The 19833-nt window shown below is 40.7% G+C and overlaps 1 protein-coding gene across 13 annotated transcripts in view; it reads left to right on the top strand.

The window, feature by feature from the left end:
- LOC101111046 (zinc finger protein 724-like) overlaps positions 1-19833 on the top strand; it is a 44178-nt gene that overhangs the window by 4782 nt on the left and 19563 nt on the right. For 5 of the 13 annotated variants that reach the window (XM_027978708.3, XM_042231218.2, XM_027978707.3 and 2 more), the window contains 3 exons: positions 9566-9692; positions 10183-10275; positions 15513-18749. In XM_027978708.3, the coding sequence (XP_027834509.2) occupies positions 9566-9692; positions 10183-10275; positions 15513-17299 (2007 nt within the window). In that variant the 3' untranslated portion in view covers positions 17300-18749. The other 8 variants (XM_042231219.2, XM_042231220.2, XM_042231221.2 and 5 more) reach the window with 6 other exon arrangements.

Below are 19833 nucleotides of genomic sequence, written 5' to 3'. Positions count from 1 at the left end.
GTTGACTCTGACCATCGGATTCTGGTCCATTAAAGGACCACAACATTAGGCTACAGATCAGGGAAGGTATATATGAAGTGAAATTTGCTTACAGCACATTTTAAAAATATTTATTTGGCTGCACTGGGTCTTCTTGTGGCAGGTAAGATCTTCAGTCATCCTTGTAATTTTCAGCTTTTTTGGTTGTGACATGTAAACTCTTAGCTATTGCATGTGGGATCTAGTTTCCTGATCAGGGAAAGAACCAGACCTCTGTGCATTGGGAGCTCATGTTCTTAGTCACTGAAGTCCCCGAAATAACATTTTTTAATGATAGATTCAGATCATAGTTTCCATAATAATGCCAAAATACCCATGCAGTGATAATGCTTTCCTCCATGAACTTCTTACTCCATGACTCATGTTGACATGTTTAGGTGTTTCTGTGAGATTCCCGTGCTCTGATTTTTTTTTTTTTTCCACTTGACTTGAACAAGTGTCTTGGAAAGAAAAAGTGAGGGATGTGTCTAAACTATCACAATTAACGGAGTAACTCCATGTCTTCTTACTTTCTTTCTGCTTTGGAAAATGAACACTCATGTGTATTTAGCAGAGATGCTGGGTTTTGGGAGTGGGAGTTTTCATCCCAAGCCCAGGTCTGATCTTTTCCAGTACACTCCATGCTTACATCACAGAGTCTCATCACAGGTAATTACACAGGTATTTTTATTTTCCAAAATACTTACAAGAATCTTATTAGTCCTAATCTATGCTCAACTGTATTAAAATTTAAAATACAGCTCAGTGCAAATAAAGAATATCATCCTCTAGCATTATGTACATTTTACCCCGCTCAAAATTACCTGATTTAGTGACATGAAAAACTTTCCCTCTTCCTCTAATTGAGCATATAGACCCATTTGAGTGTATGTCTGTACTCAGTGGAGATGAGTTTGAGTAGGCTCCAGGAGTTGGTGGAGGCGTGGAAAGCTGTGTGCCATGGGATAGTGAAGAGTCGTTTATGACTGAGCAACTGAACTGAACCGTATATATGAAAATATTAACATGACTTGATCAATTTTTTCTTCTTGTTTTCTTTTTGCTTTGTTTTCTTGAAGAACTTCTGGGGAAGGGAATGACTACCCATTCCACTATTCCTGCTTGGGAATTTCTTGGACAGAGGAATCTGGCAAGTTAGAGTCCATGGGGTCAGAAAGAATGGGACATGACTGAGTGACTAAAACTTTTCTTGTCTTTAGTATTCTTTACAGTTGCAGAAACTTGTGAAAGTGCTGCACTCAATATGCCAGCAAATTTGGAAAACTCAGCAGTGGCCACAGGACTGGAAAAGGTCCGTTTTCATTCCAATCCCAAAGAAATCCGAAAGAATGCTCAAACTACCACACAATTGCACTCACCTCACACGCTAGTAAAGTAATGTTCAAAATTCTCCAAGCCAGGCTTCAGCAATACGTGAACCGTGAACTTCCAGATGTTCAAGCTGGTTTTAGAAAAGGCAGAGGCACCAGAGATCAAATTGCCAACATCCACTGGATCATCGAAAAAGCAACAGAGTTCCAGAAAAAAACATCTGTTTCTGCTTTATTGACTATGCCAAAGCCTTTGACTGTGTGGGTTGCAAAAAAACTGTGGAAAATTCCGAAAGAAATGGAAATGCCAGACCGCCTGACCTGCAACTTGAGAAACCTATATGCAGGTCAGGAAGCAACAGTTGAACTAGACATGGAACAAGAGACTGGTTCCAAATACAAAAAGAGTTTGTCAAGACTGTATATTGTCACCCTGCTTATTTAACTGATACTCAGAGTACATCATGAGAAGCACTGGGCTGGAAGAAGCACAAGCTGGAATCAAGATTGCCGCGAGAAATATCAATAATCTTAGATATGCAGATGACACCACCCTTATGGCAGAAAGTGAAGAGGAACTAAAGAGCCTCTTAATGAAAGTGAAAGTGGAGAGTGAAAAAGTTGGCTGAAAGCTCAACATTCAGAAAATGAAGATCATGGCATCTGGTCCCATCACTTCATGGGAAATAGATAGGAAACCAGTGTCAGATGTTATTTTTTGGGGCTCCAAAGTCACTGCAGTTGGTGACTGCAGCCATGACATTAAAAGATGCTTACTCCTTGGAAGGAAAGTTAAGACCAACCTAGATAGCATACTGAAAAGCAGAGACATTGCTTGGCCAACAAAGGTCCATCTAGTCAAGGCTATGGTTTTCCAGTAGTCATGTATGGATGTGAGAGTTGGACTGTGAAGAAAGCTGAGCACTGAAGAATTGATGCTTTTGAACTGTGGTGCTCAGAAGACTCTTGGTAGTACCTTGGACTGCAAGGAGATCCAAACAGTCCCTCCTAAAGGAGACCAGTACTGGGTGTTCATTGGAAGGACTGATGCTGAGGCTGAAATTCCAATACTTTGGCCACCTCATGCAAAGAGTTGACTCATTGGAAAAGACCCTGATGCTGGGTGTAATTGGGGGCAGGAGAAGGGGACGATAAAGGATGAGATGGCTGGATGGCATCACTGGCTCGATGCACATGAGTTTGGGTGAACTCCGGGAATTGGTGATGGACAGGGAGGCCTGGCGTGCTACAAATCATGGGGTAGCAAAGAGTCGGACATTACTGAGCAACTGAACTGAACTGAAATGAGCAGAAACTTGTATCAACTTTTCTTAGAGTTGTCTCTGTGAATCTGTCTGGTTTTATTAGTTAAAAGTAATTATGTCTAAAGTACATAAACTGAAGTAAAGTTTCAGCTCTGCCATTTAATGGCTGTTTGTTAAAATATATGCCAAAAGGAACAAGAGGAACATTACTGATTTTTAGTTACTTCTTTTACACTTTCAAGACTCTGATAAAAAGTCAGAAAACTATAGAGTATATACTAAACAGTTAAAATGATTCTTTCTACCAAGGTTGTGGTTACCCAAAGTGTGAAGAGCAGATAAAACCAAGGAGGATCTTAGAATGTAGAAACTGATTAACCAGATCGGTATTGTCTTATGTCTGGAAATTCTTTTCCAACCCACAGCCATACCATGACATTTTTGGTAGCTTGTTCGGGGAGTTGGAGTTTCTTCCTCCCATCTTCGCTTCTCCTTTCTCATAGGGAACCTCTGCCAACAGGCAAGTGCTGTTGCAGCAACGTAGGAACTCTGGCCAGGGTTAACCTCTGGTATGTTCCAAAGGCCCCACTGCTCACTGCACCCAAAGTAGCTGCAGCTTGAATGGATGAGTGAAAGTGAAAGTGAAGTCGCTCAGTGTTGTCTGACTCTTTGTGATCCCGTAGACTGTAGTCTACCAGGCTTCTTTGTCCATGGAATTTTCCAGGCAAGAATACTGGAGTGGGTTGCCATTTCCTTCTCCAGGGGATCTTCCTGACCCAAGGATCAAACCCAGGTCTCCTGCATTGCAGGCAGACGCTTTACCCTCTGAGCCACCAGGGAAGCCCTGGTGAGGGTCTTTCCTTTGTGTTTTTTCCGACTGAGGACTATGCCAACCAATATTGTGTGGGCACAGGACAGACACATAAAAGCCACTAGGGTGCCTTCCACAGAAAGACTCCCATGTGAGGTTAGGGGGCACACAGAATGGATCAGGCCACAAGGGCATCTGGCCCCAGCAAGACAACTTCTGTTCACCGTGTCAGGTTGAAGCAAAACAGAGACCATTGTCCCTGGACCACCACCTCCCAAATATATTGTAAGGCAGATTCCTCAGCCTTCTTCCCTGTCACTTTCTCTTCTTTCCCCTTTGGTCCAGATTGATTTACAGGAACCTGGGTGTTGCCTCTGAGCTGTCCCAAGAGTGCCTTCCATGTTTTAGGGAATCACCAAATGGTGAGTCACCTGGTTGCTCCTGGGAATCTCTGTCTTTCTCTGCCTGTGTCACCTGGTGGCTTAGCTGCAGGGTTCTCAGAGGTCTTCTCTCACCGTGGGACGTGACTGTTGGGACACTTGGCCATTTTGTGCATTAGTCGCATGGAGAGATCACTGGGAGAAAAGGGACGCCTTTCTGTCAGCCAGTGACTCTCAGTATTCCCATTCTATGGTAGGTAGGCTAAGAGTGGGTTCTGTTACATCCCAGGAGGCTCTTTCATAATCAGCCCTTGGCTACGTTCTCAGACATTGGAAGATTTTGACACGCCAAAACGCCTGGCGCCAATAGAAACAGGGGCACCCCTAAAATGGCCTCTGAATGGCACACTAGGTTTTGCCAAAAGAAGAAAAAGGACTCAGAATTTCCTTACGTTCTGTTGCCTCTGTCTCCTGTCCCTCTCTGTCTGTCTCCATCAGATTTCATAGATGACCCCTACTCGACCTTTCATATCCACATGATCTCTAGGAAAGGATTCTGAGGTTCCCTTTGGTCCAGGTCTGTCTTCTATATTCAAAAGCCTGAAGGATCAAAAAATGTCCTAACATTCTAAAGAATCCCCTTCTAAGGAAGCTTATCTCTCAGGCGGAGAGGGAACCAAGCTTCCCCCACTCCTGAACATCCTAAAGAATTCCCTTCTGACTACTGTTTCTCAGGCCTGGGAAGGACCAAGCTTCCCCCAGTCCTGCAAATTCCCTCAACCCTTCAGATTCTTCTGATGGGCCAAAGACCTCACTTCCCACCAGAGGGACAGTCCAAGAATTTTATGAGCTGAAATGCCCCTGATATCAGAGTCAATTTGAGCATTATTTGGTCTATATTTTAGCTATAAAACTAAAACTACAGAAAGGAAAGATGACTTTTTGACACAGGATGGCCCTGATATTCTTTAGACTCTGGAGAAAACTGATTAAAATGAAATTTTCTTTCCCTTTGAAACTGCAAAACCCTTTCTTTTTGCATATGCATTTAAAAACAACTAGCTTGTTAAAAGTCCTTCCTAGAGAAAAGCTTGAAGTTAACCCTTTCCATATCCTTGAAATACATTGCCTGATTTACCTGAGACCTAACTCAGCCTTGGGCAAGTCAGAACTACAAACAAACAAACAAAAAAGGGTCCAAGAGAAGTTTTAAATCTCAGGCAGGAAACTATGAGATCTCTCTCTGGATTTGTATATGTGTCAGTGTGCCCTCTATTGTGTGTTGTTTTTTTTTTTAATGCTGAAGTTGTAAATGAGTTCTAATATAATTGGCCTAAAGGAAAGTAAGCGCTTACAATTCAGACAATTCTAACTATAAGAGAAATTAACCTAAGTGAATTTCAGATTCACGTGAACTGGGAAATATAAATAGTAAATATGTAGTATTAATGTTTGTTTGCTCATCTAATATAGATATGTCTGAGTCATTAAGCACAGTATTTTCATTGTGCCTAGATTTATTATAAGTTAAATATTGTTATATTTTTATATCTGTTACAAGTTTGTCAACCAGCAAAGTACCTCTAGGAATGGGGGGAAAAAAATTATCACTGGTATATATGTTCACCAATCTACAGAATGCTTAAGTTCTTGGTTGCTTACAGAAAGTAGCATGTGTATTTTCAGTAAAGAAGGTATGAGGAATGAAATTACATTTTATGAAGGGAAAAGGAGGTAGGTCCGACTTACAAGTGGCTGTTTCAGGATGGGAGAACAAAGTAATGGGTATAGAAAGTAATAAAAAGGTTTCATGGAAAGTGGACACCAAGGGAAGAGTTTTATGCATAAACACAAGTTTTCTTGAGATGTTGAGCTGCCTTTGATAATGGATTTTAAGTTTCTTTACCTCTGATGTGATCTGTTCTATGTTTACCTTTGAAATCTTCTTTGTTACTTTGTCTAAGTAAATACTTTGTTTCCCAGTGATCTATATGGTTTAATCTGACTGAGTGTTATAACCCCTTTTGATATTTGCCCACAAAACTTCCTAAGTAACTTGACTTCTAGCTGACTTTGGAATGCTTCAGAGGGCCCCTGAGACATCCTAGGGAGCTATTAAACTACCAGAGTTCATTGGACATGTTAAATTACATGGGAAGTACTGTTGAGGGGGTGATAAATCTTCTCGGATTATACTGTATGGTTGATGTTAATATAGATATAATATAATATTGATATATAATATTATATAACATATAATATTGATATAATATAGATATCCTAAAATTATGTGGAGTTCATATAGATCTGATATGCCCTAATAAAATGTGGTCAACTATAATTCTACTTATCCTGGTAAAGTGTTACAAGTCACAGCAGTGACCTGGCTACATTGTTACTTGCAGTTTAATCAGATTTAAACATGCCTTCTATGATTGCACTCTGATGCCTTTGTAAGAATACTGCTACTTCATGATTTATGGAAAAGATTTTTCTTTTTATTTTAGGGAAAGCAAATATATATTTATTATATATATGTATTGTATATTTGTATAGTTTGCATCTTTATTAAATATTATATATTTATGTTTATATTAACAGACATTAAAGGAAAATAGAAATACTCAGTTATAATTGGGAACTTTAGTATCCCACTTTCAACAACGGATAGATCATATAGACAGAAAATAAGGAAAAATTAGACTTAAAACTATGTATTACACCAAATGGACTTAACAGACATATACAGAACATTTCATCTATCAACAGAATACACATTCCTATAAACAGATTTTGTTTGTTTGCTATCTGGTAAGCTTGTTGGAGAAGGGAATGGCAACCCACTCCAGTATTCTTGCCTGGAGAATCCCACGGACAGAGGAGCCTTGTGGGCTACAGTCCGGGCGGTCACAAAGAGTCGGACTCGACCGAGTGACTAACATGCAAGCTTGTACCAGACTGGAATTTAGTCTAATCTCTATGTTAATAAAACAAAGTTTCCTTAGAATGCAGCTTTCAATAAGAGATTATGAGTTTCTTGGCATTTAAGTGATTTATATTCATTTTAAAAATCTTTTTGTTAGTTTGGCAAAGTAAATAAGCATACTTAAGATTATGGTACATTTAGACAAAACTCATTCTTCTACAAAAATAACCCCTCATGGTTAGACTTTTGCCATCCTGATGTTCTTAAAACATGGCCATGGTCTGCTTGTCAATCAGGGAATTAAAAATGTGTGAAAAATAGCTATAAATCAAAGAGTCAGGGCTGTGGGAAATCCAACATGGCTGCCTGGCTTTTCCCAGCTCCCTGATAAACCTCGTTTTTATTTGATGGGTTAAAGCTTTCCCTGGCTACAGGTTTCATGCCCTCATAGTGAAAAAGTTATGTTTAACTGAATATTAACTTTTTATCTAGTGTTTACTAAGACTCACTTCTGAGATGGTTCCTTCTTATATTTCTAAAAGATTCAATTAAGTTATTAAAAAGTTTGTTTCTAAAGCTAATCTCAGTAAACAATCTTCAGATGAAGATTGGATGCTCCATGATATACAACCAGGAGATTACCTCCAGGCTATAGTCATTTAACAAGTGAAGTTAGATGACCTGGGGAATACTGGGCTCTACCTAATGAAAGTTCTTGACTTTTCATTCTTACTTACGTCCTGACTAATAACTGCTAGTTATAGCTATATTAATTTCTATGTCACTTGTTTCAAAAGATTGTTTCTTATGTTACTCAATGTGTGACTGAGCCTGTGATAAAATGCTAATATGAAGTTCCACATGCTATCAATGATTGTAATAATGTAACTCTAGATGTGGGAAGAAGGAAGAAAAGGGAATATTTTCCTGGACCAAGAGGCTAGTAAGACAGGTATGGTCCAGAGATTTTGCTGCTCACAAGGCCTGGCCTAGAAAAAGCACACTGAGTGACCTATCGATGGAACCTTCCCCAGACCTGGGAATGAGCCTTCCCAGTGCCATGGGACACAATAGCTGAGTAATGCCCCCAAAGCATGGTCAAATATGTGGCTATGAAGAAACCCTGCTAACTGAACTCTGCCAGCTGTCTCTACAAAGATGACATCATGACCACAGCAAGCTCCTGACTTTCAACCCCCCCCCCCCCCCCCCCCCACCCCCCACTGAAAGCTGTTCAGAGTAGAGATCAGAAATAAGGCAATCTGTGCCCTGGGAAAAACGTAGAACTGGCCTTCTGATAGTCAGATGTTTTCAGGTAAAGATTTTATGAGGCCAGACTCTGGCTTCTTTTCGTACCTAGAGAAACACTAACGTCATGAACCAATGTCCGGTCCTGGTTCTCCTAAGTAACCCCTGAGCAGCTTTTCTACTTCTCTTAATCTTTAGGCCTTGTAACTTTAACTTTCTTGTAAAGTTTGTTTCTTCTAAAATACCACAAATTTCCAAATGGTCGTGCAAGAATATTCCCTGCCCAACACCTAGACAATGCTGAAACAAGTCACCTTATCATTCCATGGACTCTCATCTCTCTGCATAAATGCACCCTGACAGAGTAGGCAAATGGATCCCAGAGCCCCATGTACCTCTGCTCAGCCTGAAGAAGCCAGAGTGGTCATTGCCCCTTTTTCCTTGAAACTGGATTCCCAGATGTGTGAGAAGGGAAATGGGTAGATAGTTAGACATGAGCAGGGTATCAACAAGGGCCAAGAATTGACCCTAAAAATAGGGAGGTATGTGGTGACCCAGGGACAAAAGAGTAGATAATACCAAGGAGGGCCTTGGAATGCAGGAACGAAAAAACAAGACCCCTTACCATCTTTCCCTTCTCCTGTTGTAAGTATTGATTTCAGGTCCTCCTGAGGAGTATAAATGATCTCCCCTCCTACCCCATAAGGAGAAAGTATTTTTCTTACTCTTTCCCCACCCTGTATATGTGCCTCTTCATTCAGCAATGATCCGCAAGACCCCTATTTCACTCCTTGTATCCTGGCTATGAAAGTGGACTAAGGACCTCTGTTCAACATCTGCTCTCCCTTGAGCTGTCCTGCTCTTCTAACAGCATCCCCCATTCTAATAAACTTAATTTCCTTCTCAGTTTGTCTCATGTCTTGAAATTTTTTTCCAACACGAGCCCAGACCACAAGAAAAGTTATTATCCTATTAGACCTGTTAAAATCTGTAAAACAGTTCAAGTTCCAACTTAAGTATGAATTCTTTCCTTACTATTCTATTTCATTTCTGTTCAAAATCGTCATTCATCGAGCAGAATTTTCAACATTACCAACTCAAATATCCTTGCTAGAATTGTGGCACTTTGGCCCCACTTCAGAACTCTTGGCTCAGAATATGCTTTAAAAAATTCCTGTTTCTTTGACAAACAATTTATCCTATGTCACATGAATAGAACACTGAACAATATGTTAATGTTGCCCTGATTATTTTATAATTGCTCTTTCAGATGAGAGTAGTTTCTCTAATGGCTTGTGGATCATAACTCATCCTCCTTTCTTCACATTAGAAATTGGGTAAAAAGGATTACAAAAATATTTTATAAAATTATATTATTATAAAAATATAAATATAAAATATATATAAATAATATATATTTACATATTTATATATATAAATAAAATATAAAAAAGATTATTAAAAAATATATTTTATACCAGCCAAGCCACCAACTGACAACCAGATCTCTGAACTTGCCGTTTGCATCTTGAGTCACATTAGAAAGTCTTCCCATGGCCACATGGCATCTGTACTTTGTATTTCAGGGACAGCTGACATTCCAGGATGTGGCCATAGATTTCACTCAAGAGGAGTGGGAATGCCTGGACCTCGGTCAGCGGGAATTATACAGGGATGTGATGTTACAGAACTATGGGAACCTGGCCTCCTTGGGTGAGGATAACTGCCTTCCAGAATCCCTTATTTACCCGCTGGGTTTTTGTCCGTCATGTCAAGAATGTCTTCTGAAATTTTCTGCTTCCCACAGTAGTTTCAGATCTCTGCTTTCTAGGGGAAAATAGGTATTTGTGAGTTTAGAAAGAAAGTCTTCCTGATTCGTTATGCTGGTGATGTTTTTCTTCCTTAATGTACTCTGCCTCCTTCGTTCTAGGTTACTGGTAATTGTGTAAATTCTGTGATATTAAATAGTTGCACCCTGTCTTAATTTCACAGTGACACTACTTACTTTTGCCTTAGTACTACTTGACCAGAATCTCAGGATCTGATTGTTAGGTGTTTGTTAGTATTGTATAGCGGCTTTGAATAAAGTATTTCAGGAAATCGTTTTATAGAACAAAATGCTTTCTCATCTCACCTGAATACATACAGGATTCGATACTGATGAATCTCTAACAACACAAATATTCCTTTCTCTGATCGATAGGTCTTGTCTCTAAACTGGACCTGGTCGCCTTTCTGGAGCAATTGAAGGATCCCAGGAATATAAAGAGAATGGAGACAACAGCCACTTACCCAGGTAGGTGTGAATGGATGGAGATGATGACTCAGATGAGAGGTCCGAGGAACTGATCCTTCATCATATAGTTTTGGAAGATTTGCTTCAATGGAAATGGTTTTCGAAAACCTGGCTTTGTGTCTGCTACTGTCATAGAAATGTATCACCTGCCCCATTCTGTCTCTTAAATCATTCATGAATTTATCTCCAGTGATTATTTTCATCCATCATAGTATGAACTAGAAGTCTCCTCTTGGCTTGTGACAGACTGCATTCATTCGTTGCTCTTTGATTTCTTGGGGGCCCTAGGAAAACTCTGCCCATTTCTGAGTAACTGTATGACAGTCCTTTTAAAGTTTCCTTCTACCTCTAGACAGAAATGTGTGAGTGGAGTGGTAGACAAACTGCCAAACTGCTTGGAATACTGGGGACGGGTTTTCGTTCTCTGATTTATAATTTCCTACCCACTGGGAGTGCCACATAGGACCTTCTAAATAAATTTCAAATTCAAGTAATTTTTCACTGCAGAAAGCAAAACCTCATGAAAATGAAAGAATGCACAACTCGGGTTGACTTCAAAGTTTCTCTTTTCCTTATATGATCTCATTAAATATCTAGTGTATTTGCCCCAATTCTAACATGCTAAAATACTTTATTATGTTCTATTACTTCATAGAATTTTAAAATAAATTGACATGAAATCTCACCACATTTTCCACTATGTTATTAATGGTTGATTCAAACTATTAAAATTTCTAATTGGAATATAGCTGTTCTACTATACAGCAAAGAGAATCAATTATACATATTAGTCAGTTCAGTTCAGTCACTCACTCGAGTCTGACTCTGTGATCCATGGTCTCCAGCAAGCCAGGCTTCCCTGTCCATCAGCAACTCCCAGAGCTTCCTCAAACTCATGTCCATCAAGTCACTGATGCCATGCAACCATCTCATCCTCTGTCGTCCCCTTCTCTCATCTTCAATTTTTCCCATCATCAGGGTCTTTTTCAGTGAGTCTGTTCTTCGCATCAGGTGGTCAAAGTATTGGATCTTCAGCTTCAGCATGTCCTTCCAATGAATACTGAGGACTGATTTCCTTTAGGATGGAGTGGTGTGATCTTGCAGTCCAAGGAACTCTCAAGAGTCTTCTTCAACACCACAGTTCAAAAGCATCAATTCTTTGGCACTCAGCTGTCTTCATGCTCCAACTCGCACATCCATAGATGACTACTGGAAAAACCATAGCTTTGACTAGATGGACCTTTGTCAGCAAAGTAATGTTTCTGGTTTTTAATATGCTGCCTAGGTTGGTCATAGCTTTTCTTCCAAGGAGCAAGGGTCTTTTACTTTCATGGCTGTAGTCACCATCTGCAGTGATTTTGGAACCCCCCAAATTAAAGTCTCTCTCTGTTTCCACTGTTTCTTCCACTGTTTGTCATGAAACGATCTGACCGGTGCCATGATCTTCCTTTTTTGAAGGTTAAGTTTGAAGCCAGCTTTTTCACCCTCTTCTTTCATTTTCATCAAGAGACTCCTCAGTTCCACTTTGTGAGAAAGTCATTTCCTAGGCAGGTTGATAAGAAGTCTAGGGGTCCTCAGGGAGAGAGGGGTCCGAATTCTCAAGGAGGAAAAAGCGACAAACTTTTTTTCCTTCTACATTCCTTAGGATTATGTATCCTGCCTGAGGACAGTCTCTGGATTGAACCTTCTGGATAATCCTGTTATCTTAACCTGTAAATTATGGGAGTAGGTCTGGTCTTTACAAGGATGATGTAACAATAATGTCTCCTGCCTAAGGCAGTCTCTGGACTAAACCTTCTAGCTAATCCTGTTATCTTAAAATGTAAATTATGGGGGTAGGTCTGGTGAGATCTTTACAACCTCCAGACATTCTTTGGATTCATTGGAGAGTATATAACTCCATTGCTAACAGTAGCATGGGGGTACTCTTTCTACCCCCTTCTGATGTCTACCCCTTTCTGATGTCTAGAAGCTTCTCTATCTCCTTTATACTTTAATAAAACTTTATTACAAAAAAGCTCTGAGCAATCCAGCATCATCTCTGGCCCTGAATTGAATTCTTATCCTCCAGAACAAGAATCCCGGCGTCTTTGCGTGATTCAGCAACAACGTTTCATTCACTTTCTGCTATAAGGGTGGTGTCATCTGTATATCTGAGATTATGGATATTTCTCTGTGAAATCTTGATTCCAATTTGTGCTTCATCCAACCTGGTATGTTGCATGATGTACTGTGCATATAGGTTAAATAAGCAGGGTGACAATATATAGCCTTGACGTACTCCTTTCCCAATTTGGAATCAGTCCGTTGTCACATGTCCAGTTCTCCCTGTTGCTTCTTGACATGCATACAGATTTCTCAGGACGCAGGTAGGGTACTCTGGTGTTCCCATCTCTCTAAGCATTTTCCATGGTTGCTTGTTATCCACACAATCAAAGACTGTGGTGTAGTCAATAAAGCAGATGTAGTTGTTTTTCCAGAACTCTCTTGCTTATTCTATTATCCAAGGGATGTTGGCAATTTGATCTCTCATTCCTCTGCCATTTCTAAATCCAGCTTGAGCAGCTGGAAGCTCTCGGTTCATGTACTGTTGAAGCCTCACTTGGAGAATATTGAGCCTTTGTTGTTGTTTGAAATGAGGAAAATTGTGTAGTAGTTTGAGCGTTCTTTGGCATTGCCTTTCTTTGTGATTGGAAGGAAAACTGACCTTTTCTCGTCCTGTGGCCACTGCTGAATTTTCCAAATTTGCTGGCTTATCGAGTGCAGAACTTTAGCATTATCTTCTTTTAGGACTTGAAATAGGTCAGCTGGAGTTCCATCACCTGCACTAGCTTGTTGGTCTTCGTGCCTTCTAACACCGACTTGACTTTGGATGCCAGGATGTCTCTTACTAGGTGAGTGATCACACCATCGTGGTTATCTCAGTCATTAAGATCTTTTTTGTATAGTTCTTCTATGTATTCTTGGCAACTTCTCTTAATATCTTCTGCTTCTTTTAGGTCCATCCCATTTCTGTCCTTTATTGTTCCCATCTTTGCATGAAATATTCCTGGTACCTCTAATTTTCTTAAAGAGATCTCTAGTCTTTACCGTCCTATTGATTTCCTTCCCATTTAGATCTACACAGAGCAATGAGTAGAGTTTCCTCTTTGAATCATAGTTTGAAAGTCTCTCTTTTTATTTGATTTCTTAAAACTAGGACTTTACTAAGTTTCTCTTATTTGTATTCAGCTTCCTCAGACAGTGCCTATGTCTCCTCAGTTTCTGCTTAGTTCTCTGTCACTATCATCTATGATTTTTAAATTGAAACATCTCAGAAACATAGACCATTCTCAGAAACATGTGTGGCAAGAAGTAGATTTAAGAATTACTAGGCACCTAGGATGTGAAAGTGTTTGGTGCTCCACTTAAGATGACTAAAAGCAAGAAGTAATTATTAGATTGCCTATCACCTCTTAATTCAATGGTCCTTGGAGGTTTTTGTCTTGTTTCTTCCCCATAACCTATTTCTTTGCCATCTCATTTTGTCCAGCCTTCTGTTTGTGGTCTCTGTTTTGAAGAGTGCAGGAGTGTAGTTAGTCTTCCTTCTGGTATCTGCACCTTGGTGGGTGAGGTTGGTCCAGAGGTTTGTGCCCTTATCCTCTCTTGATCTGTGCTTTGATTGCTGTTAACCTTGACCAGAGCCTGCCGGGGATATTCAGGGCTGTTTTCCCATTGTTCTGTGGTTGTTACTGCCCTCTCTCTGGTGGGGCCTGCGCGCTGCTTGGTGGAATAGAGACCCCAGATCTGAGTCTTCACTGTGATTCTGATCTGTGGTGCGAGGCAGGTGGGATGGAGCACACCCACTGGGAGAGAAGTCACTGAGTATTACTCCTCTGGGGATGTTCACCTCAGGGTGTGCTCTGGTGCCCCCTCATGCATTCTGCAAGCTCCTATGCTATGTAGTGTTGGCACTGCTGTTGTCCCCACCTTAACCATGGGCATGATGGCACATGGCCCTAGTGTCTCTCAGCTGTTGTTTTCACAAGGTCACCAGCATAGATTCAGTGAAGTCAGGTCCTGGGATTGCATTGAGCATGGGGCTGGCCCGCTGTGGTGCTGCGGGGCAGCTCAGGCTCTGTCCTGGCCCAGCTCCCTTGTGTAGGAGTCCACAAAGTCTACAGCTGCTAAAGCTATTCCTGCCATGAATGAGAGAGCCCTGGTATTTGATTCAGATGCTCTGTAGGGGCTGAGGTTATAAAGCCAGTCGTGGGTGTACGACCCTGGCTTGTGTTGCTTCAAGGAGAGTTTTCAGCTTTTCTTCTTTATCCTTGGGGTTCACGTGTGCTTTCAGCTCCATCTGTGCCTATGGCCAACTCACAGGTGTCTGCTCCTGAGGCTACCCAGAGCACAGGAGTCTGCTGATTGTGGATGAGGTCAATGGGGGAGGCCATGACTGGGGGCTCTAAAGACCTATGTGGGTGGGGGTCTTCGTAGTCCCTGTCAAGCAGGGGCCAGCACAAGGGACAAGGGATGCAGTGGGCTTCTTCTTTGGGCATCATTCACCAACGGCACTCTGCTCTCTTGTGATTTAGGCTTCCACCACAAGCATCCCGTTTTCAGAGCTCCTCCCTTACTCCCATCCCTTCAGGATGTTTCCTCATCACCAACAGCAGTCCACTGCCTGGGTCTGCTCTCCAAACCCCACATTTCGGCATGCAGCTCTTTTCTTCATTGATGGACATGCCTTTAAGGCTGGGTGGGCAGTGCTGGCGTCAGTACCCTGTGTGCAGCTCTCACTCTGTCCTGCTGCCACATGCTGGTGTTCTCTTGTCACAGAGAATGAGGCTCTCCTTCTGTCCAAACTGAGCTCCCCCAGAGAGGGGCTTCCCCCGATACGGAGACCTCGCCTCAGGTTCATCTCCCCACAGGGTTGCAGGCCTGAATCCACTTCCTCTCTTCTTCCTTTTCCTTCTTCTTTCTTTTGTCCTACCTGGCTCAGCAGGAGTCTTTCTTGTCCTTTCAGATTTCCAAGGGCCTCTGCTAGTGTTCAGCTGGGCTCTGTGAGAATTGTTTCATTTCTCATTCATTTATGGAGAAAGAGATGAGCTTCACATCTGCCTAAGCCTCTGGCATCTTGATCCTTCCGTCTCTGTTTTATTTTTAAACTAGCTAATGGTCATCAATTTTTTCTAAATCTTTTAAAGATATTCACTGAGAATAGCAGGGAAAATTACTTTTTATTTGGTATCTTTCAGCTATGTCTCCACAAGACACCCAGGATTTGATGCCAAAGAATGCAGCGTTAGAAGATGTATTCCCAAAAGGAAACCTAGGACTAGATCAAATATTTCTGAAAGACTGGGAATATACAAGGGTATATGAAAGACAGAGAGGATGTTTATATGGACATAAAGAAATGGAAACAGTTACACATAATGCTAACATCACTGGAAGAAGAAAGGAACAACGTGAGTCAAATTGGGAAAATGACCAACTTCAGTCTTCAACATCTGCCGAGAAGTGTAATTGTTTAAGAAAAGATTTCCATCGTCTTTTGAAACATACATGTTCTCTGAAAGGAAACGTGGAAAGTCTGAAAGGTAATCTAGTCTCTACTGCAGATACTCATTCAGACAATTCTGAACGTAGGCCTCGACTAAACATACATTCAAGCATGTCTGAACACGTACAATTTAACAATGAGTGGGCAAACTCACAATCTAATCAATTTGAGGGATCCATGAGCAGGGGGTCATTTGTCTTCCCCCAACAGATATTTTCTCTGCATTCCAAGATGTATCATGGTGATGATAATGGAACAGACACAATCCAACCATTATTGTTCAGTACATATTGTGATATGGTTAAGACACAACAACTTTCTATGTGTAATAAAATGAGTCATGCCTTAAGTAAGAGCTCCAATTCCAATAATTACAAGAATATTTATGGTGGAGTGAGAAGGTATTCAGGCAATGAAACTGGGTATACAGTTGAAGGAGATGCAAACCTTATGAAACATCAGGGGCCCGAATCTTCAGACAAGGATTCTAAAAGTAGTAAATGTAGAAATACCTTTGATCAAATGTCAGGTTTTTCTCTAGATAAGACTACTTGTCCTGAAGACAGGATTTGTCGTGAATATGGTCAGGTTTCTAATCAGTCTTCAGAACTTATTCAACAGCACACTATTCAGAATCCACAGAAAGAAAACCAGTGTAAGATATGTGGGAAAGTGTTTAGTAAGTCATGCCATCTAAGTAGACATAACAAAATTCATACAGGAAGGAAACCTTTCAAATGTACAGAATGTAGCAAAGTGTTTAACCTTCACTCACTTCTTACTAAACATCAGAGAATTCACACTGGAGAGAGACCTTATAAATGTACAGAATGTGGCAAAGCCTTTACTTACAACTCACATCTTACTCAACATCTGCGAATTCATACTGGAGAGAAACCTTATAAATGTACAGAATGTAGCAAAGCCTTTGTCTGTTACTCACATCTCACCTATCATCAGCAAATTCATACTGGAGAGAGACCTTATAGATGTACAGAATGTAGCAAAGCCTTTATCTGTTACTCACAGCTAACCTATCATCAGCGAATTCATACTGGAGAGAAGCCTTATAAATGTAAAGAATGTAACAAAGCCTTTCATCGTCTCTCACTTCTTACTGGACATCAGCGAATTCATTCTGGGGAGAGACCTTATAAATGTAAAGAATGTGACAAAGCCTTTATTCAGTGCTCAAATCTTACTCGACATCAGCAAATTCATACTGGAGAGAAGCCTTATAAATGTAAAGAATGTAACAAAGCCTTTCATCAGTACTCAGTTCTTACTACACATCAGCGAATTCATTCTGGGGAGAGACCTTATAAATGTAAAGAATGTAGCAAGGCCTTTATTCAGTGCGCACATCTTACTCAGCATCAGCGAATTCATACTGGAGAGAGACCTTATAAATGTACAGAATGTGGCAAAGCCTTTAGTCATAGTAGTAATCTCACTAAACATCTGAGAACACACACTTAACCCTAGTAATGGAACAAGTGATGGAAGAGGTTTGCCCTAAACATGCATCAAAAACCACAAGAGTTTATACAAGAAACCTATGGAAATGATGTAACAAATATGTTGAAAGTTATTTAATCAAAAGTTAAATTGAAGTAAATATCAGAGATTGCATACTAGAAGTCATTTCATCAATTTTGTTTTCAGAAGTTTCTCTGAAGGAGAATGACTGCAGGGAGTACTTCATAGTTAAAACACATAGAAAATGGATATATTACCATGAATTGTGACATGAAGGTTAATGGTTCAGTTCAGTCGCTCAGTCATGTCCAACTCTTTGCGACCCCATGAATCGCAGCACGCCAGGCCTCCCTGTCCATCACCAACTCCCGGAGTTCACTCAGACTCATGTCCATCGAGTTCCATGATGCCATCCAGCCATCTCATCCTCTGTCGTCCCCTTCTCCTCCTGCCCCCAATCCCTCCCAGCATCAGAGTCTTTTCCAATGAGTCAACTCTTTGCATGAGGTGGCCAAAGTAGCTTCAGCATCATTCCCTCCAAGGAAATCCCAGGGCTGATCTCCTTTAGAATGGAGTGGTTGGATCTCCTTGCAGCCCAGGGGACTCTCAAGAGTCATCTCCAACACCACAGTACAAAAGCATCAATTCTTCAGTGCTCAGCTTTCTCACAGCCTAACTCTCACATACATACACAACCGCGGGAAAAACTATAGCCTTGACTAGACAGACCTTTGTTGGCAAAGTAATGTCTCTGCTTTAGAGAGTTACAATTCTTAGCTATGTGTGTATGCTTGTTAATAATGACGTGATTTGAGGTTATTTGAAGTGAACGTAATTCAGCAGTCAAATAATCCATACTATGCTTTGTTTCTAGTGTGTTTGCAAACATAGGTCTTTGATGGTTTACTAAAGATTAGCCTTTTTATATGTGTTGCAACCATTTCTATCTATTCTCCATTAAAACATGAAGGATACCATACTGTAAAATGGACAATGAACATCTAAATGGAGGTATTAAATGGAGGTATCTTTCCATGTATTAAAGTAGGACAGAAGTTGGTTGTAAGGTTTCAATAGTAATATCCTTTATTTGTAAGAAGAACACGATGACAGTTCACTGCAATATTGATGTATCTTTATGATATCAACACAAGTCATGATTATTACTTAACAATCGTGAAATAAAGACAGCAATAACCTAGAAACGTAAGAAACTCTTCCTGGAAAAGGCATGGAATTAGTGTATATCATGCTTGCGTAGTGCTTCCTAGGCTTTGTTTGGTAAGCTGTAAAAATTACAAATCTCACATCATTATATCAAAAAATGAATATTTTTCTCCGTACTTTTTATCTGTATTTAATCGTGGATTATACCGTGGCTTGTAAAAGGTTTTGTTTCAAATATGTGTGAAATTAATACATGGTTATTAATAAAAGTGAATGGCTTTTAGTGTTTCGGTTGATTATAATGAATGAAATGTTAACCCACCACCAAGAGTAACCTCACCCACCTTATTTAAGGTTGTAGTGAGGAGACCACAATGAACTATTTGGTAACACAGAGAGATGGCATATGTGTAAATTAGTTTACTCACTAGCTTTAAATTTCTCATAACTTCAGATATATTCCATCATTTCTGTGTTGTAGCTCCTCTCCCATTTTGTAACTACTTGGACACTGGGATGATTCTAATAAGAAAGATTATACAAATTATTGTAGACAGTTTCCCTAAACTACTCCATGCTATTGCTGCCTCAGCATTTGTCTGGGGAGCAGGCAGCCTGCAGGTCCTTGAGCTTACACCAGCCAGTCCTGTGAGCCCCTGCACTAGGTGACCACCTTCCTGAGATCAGCAGTCTTGCTGAACCCCAGAGTCTGTTCACAGGACCCCCTTCAATCACACTGAGAGAATCAATTTCTGGGCAGGCTGCTAAGTCTGGGGATTCCCAAGGAGAGAGGAGTCTGGAATTCTCAAGGAGGAAGTACTTTTTTTTGCCCTCTACATTTCTTAGCATTATGTAACAAATTCTCCTGCTTGAGGACAGTCTCTCAGGGCGGGGTGGGGGGGGGGGGGGGGGGGGGAACAACCTTGTGGCTAATCCTGTGGTCTAAAAATGTAAAGTATGGGAGTCATTCTAGTGAGGTCTTTACAACCTCCAAACATTCTTTTGATTGACTGTAATAACTAATTAATTAAAAGTATATAACTCCTTTGCTAATACTAGTGAGGGGGCACTCTTTCTGCCCCCTTCTGATGTCTAGGTCAGAAGCTTTCTCTATCTCTTTTATACTTTAATAAAACTTTATTACACAAAAGCTCTGAGTGATCAAGCCTCATCTCTGGCCCCAGATTGAATTCTTTTCCACAGGAGGCCAAAAATCCAGGCATCTTTTGTGGTTGAGCAGCAACCTTTCATGCCTTGGAGAGGGGAATGACAACCCACTCCAGTGTTCTTGCCTGGAGAATCCCAGGAACGGGAGAGCCTGGTGGGCTGCCATCTATGGGGTCACACAGAGTCGGCCACGACTGAAG

Source organism: Ovis aries, chromosome 14 (genome assembly GCF_016772045.2).
Source record: "Ovis aries strain OAR_USU_Benz2616 breed Rambouillet chromosome 14, ARS-UI_Ramb_v3.0, whole genome shotgun sequence".
In the NCBI taxonomy this organism is placed as follows: Eukaryota; Metazoa; Chordata; class Mammalia; order Artiodactyla; family Bovidae; genus Ovis; species Ovis aries.
Note: the sequence above shows the minus strand (reverse complement) of the source record. Positions and strands in the feature narration are given on the sequence as shown.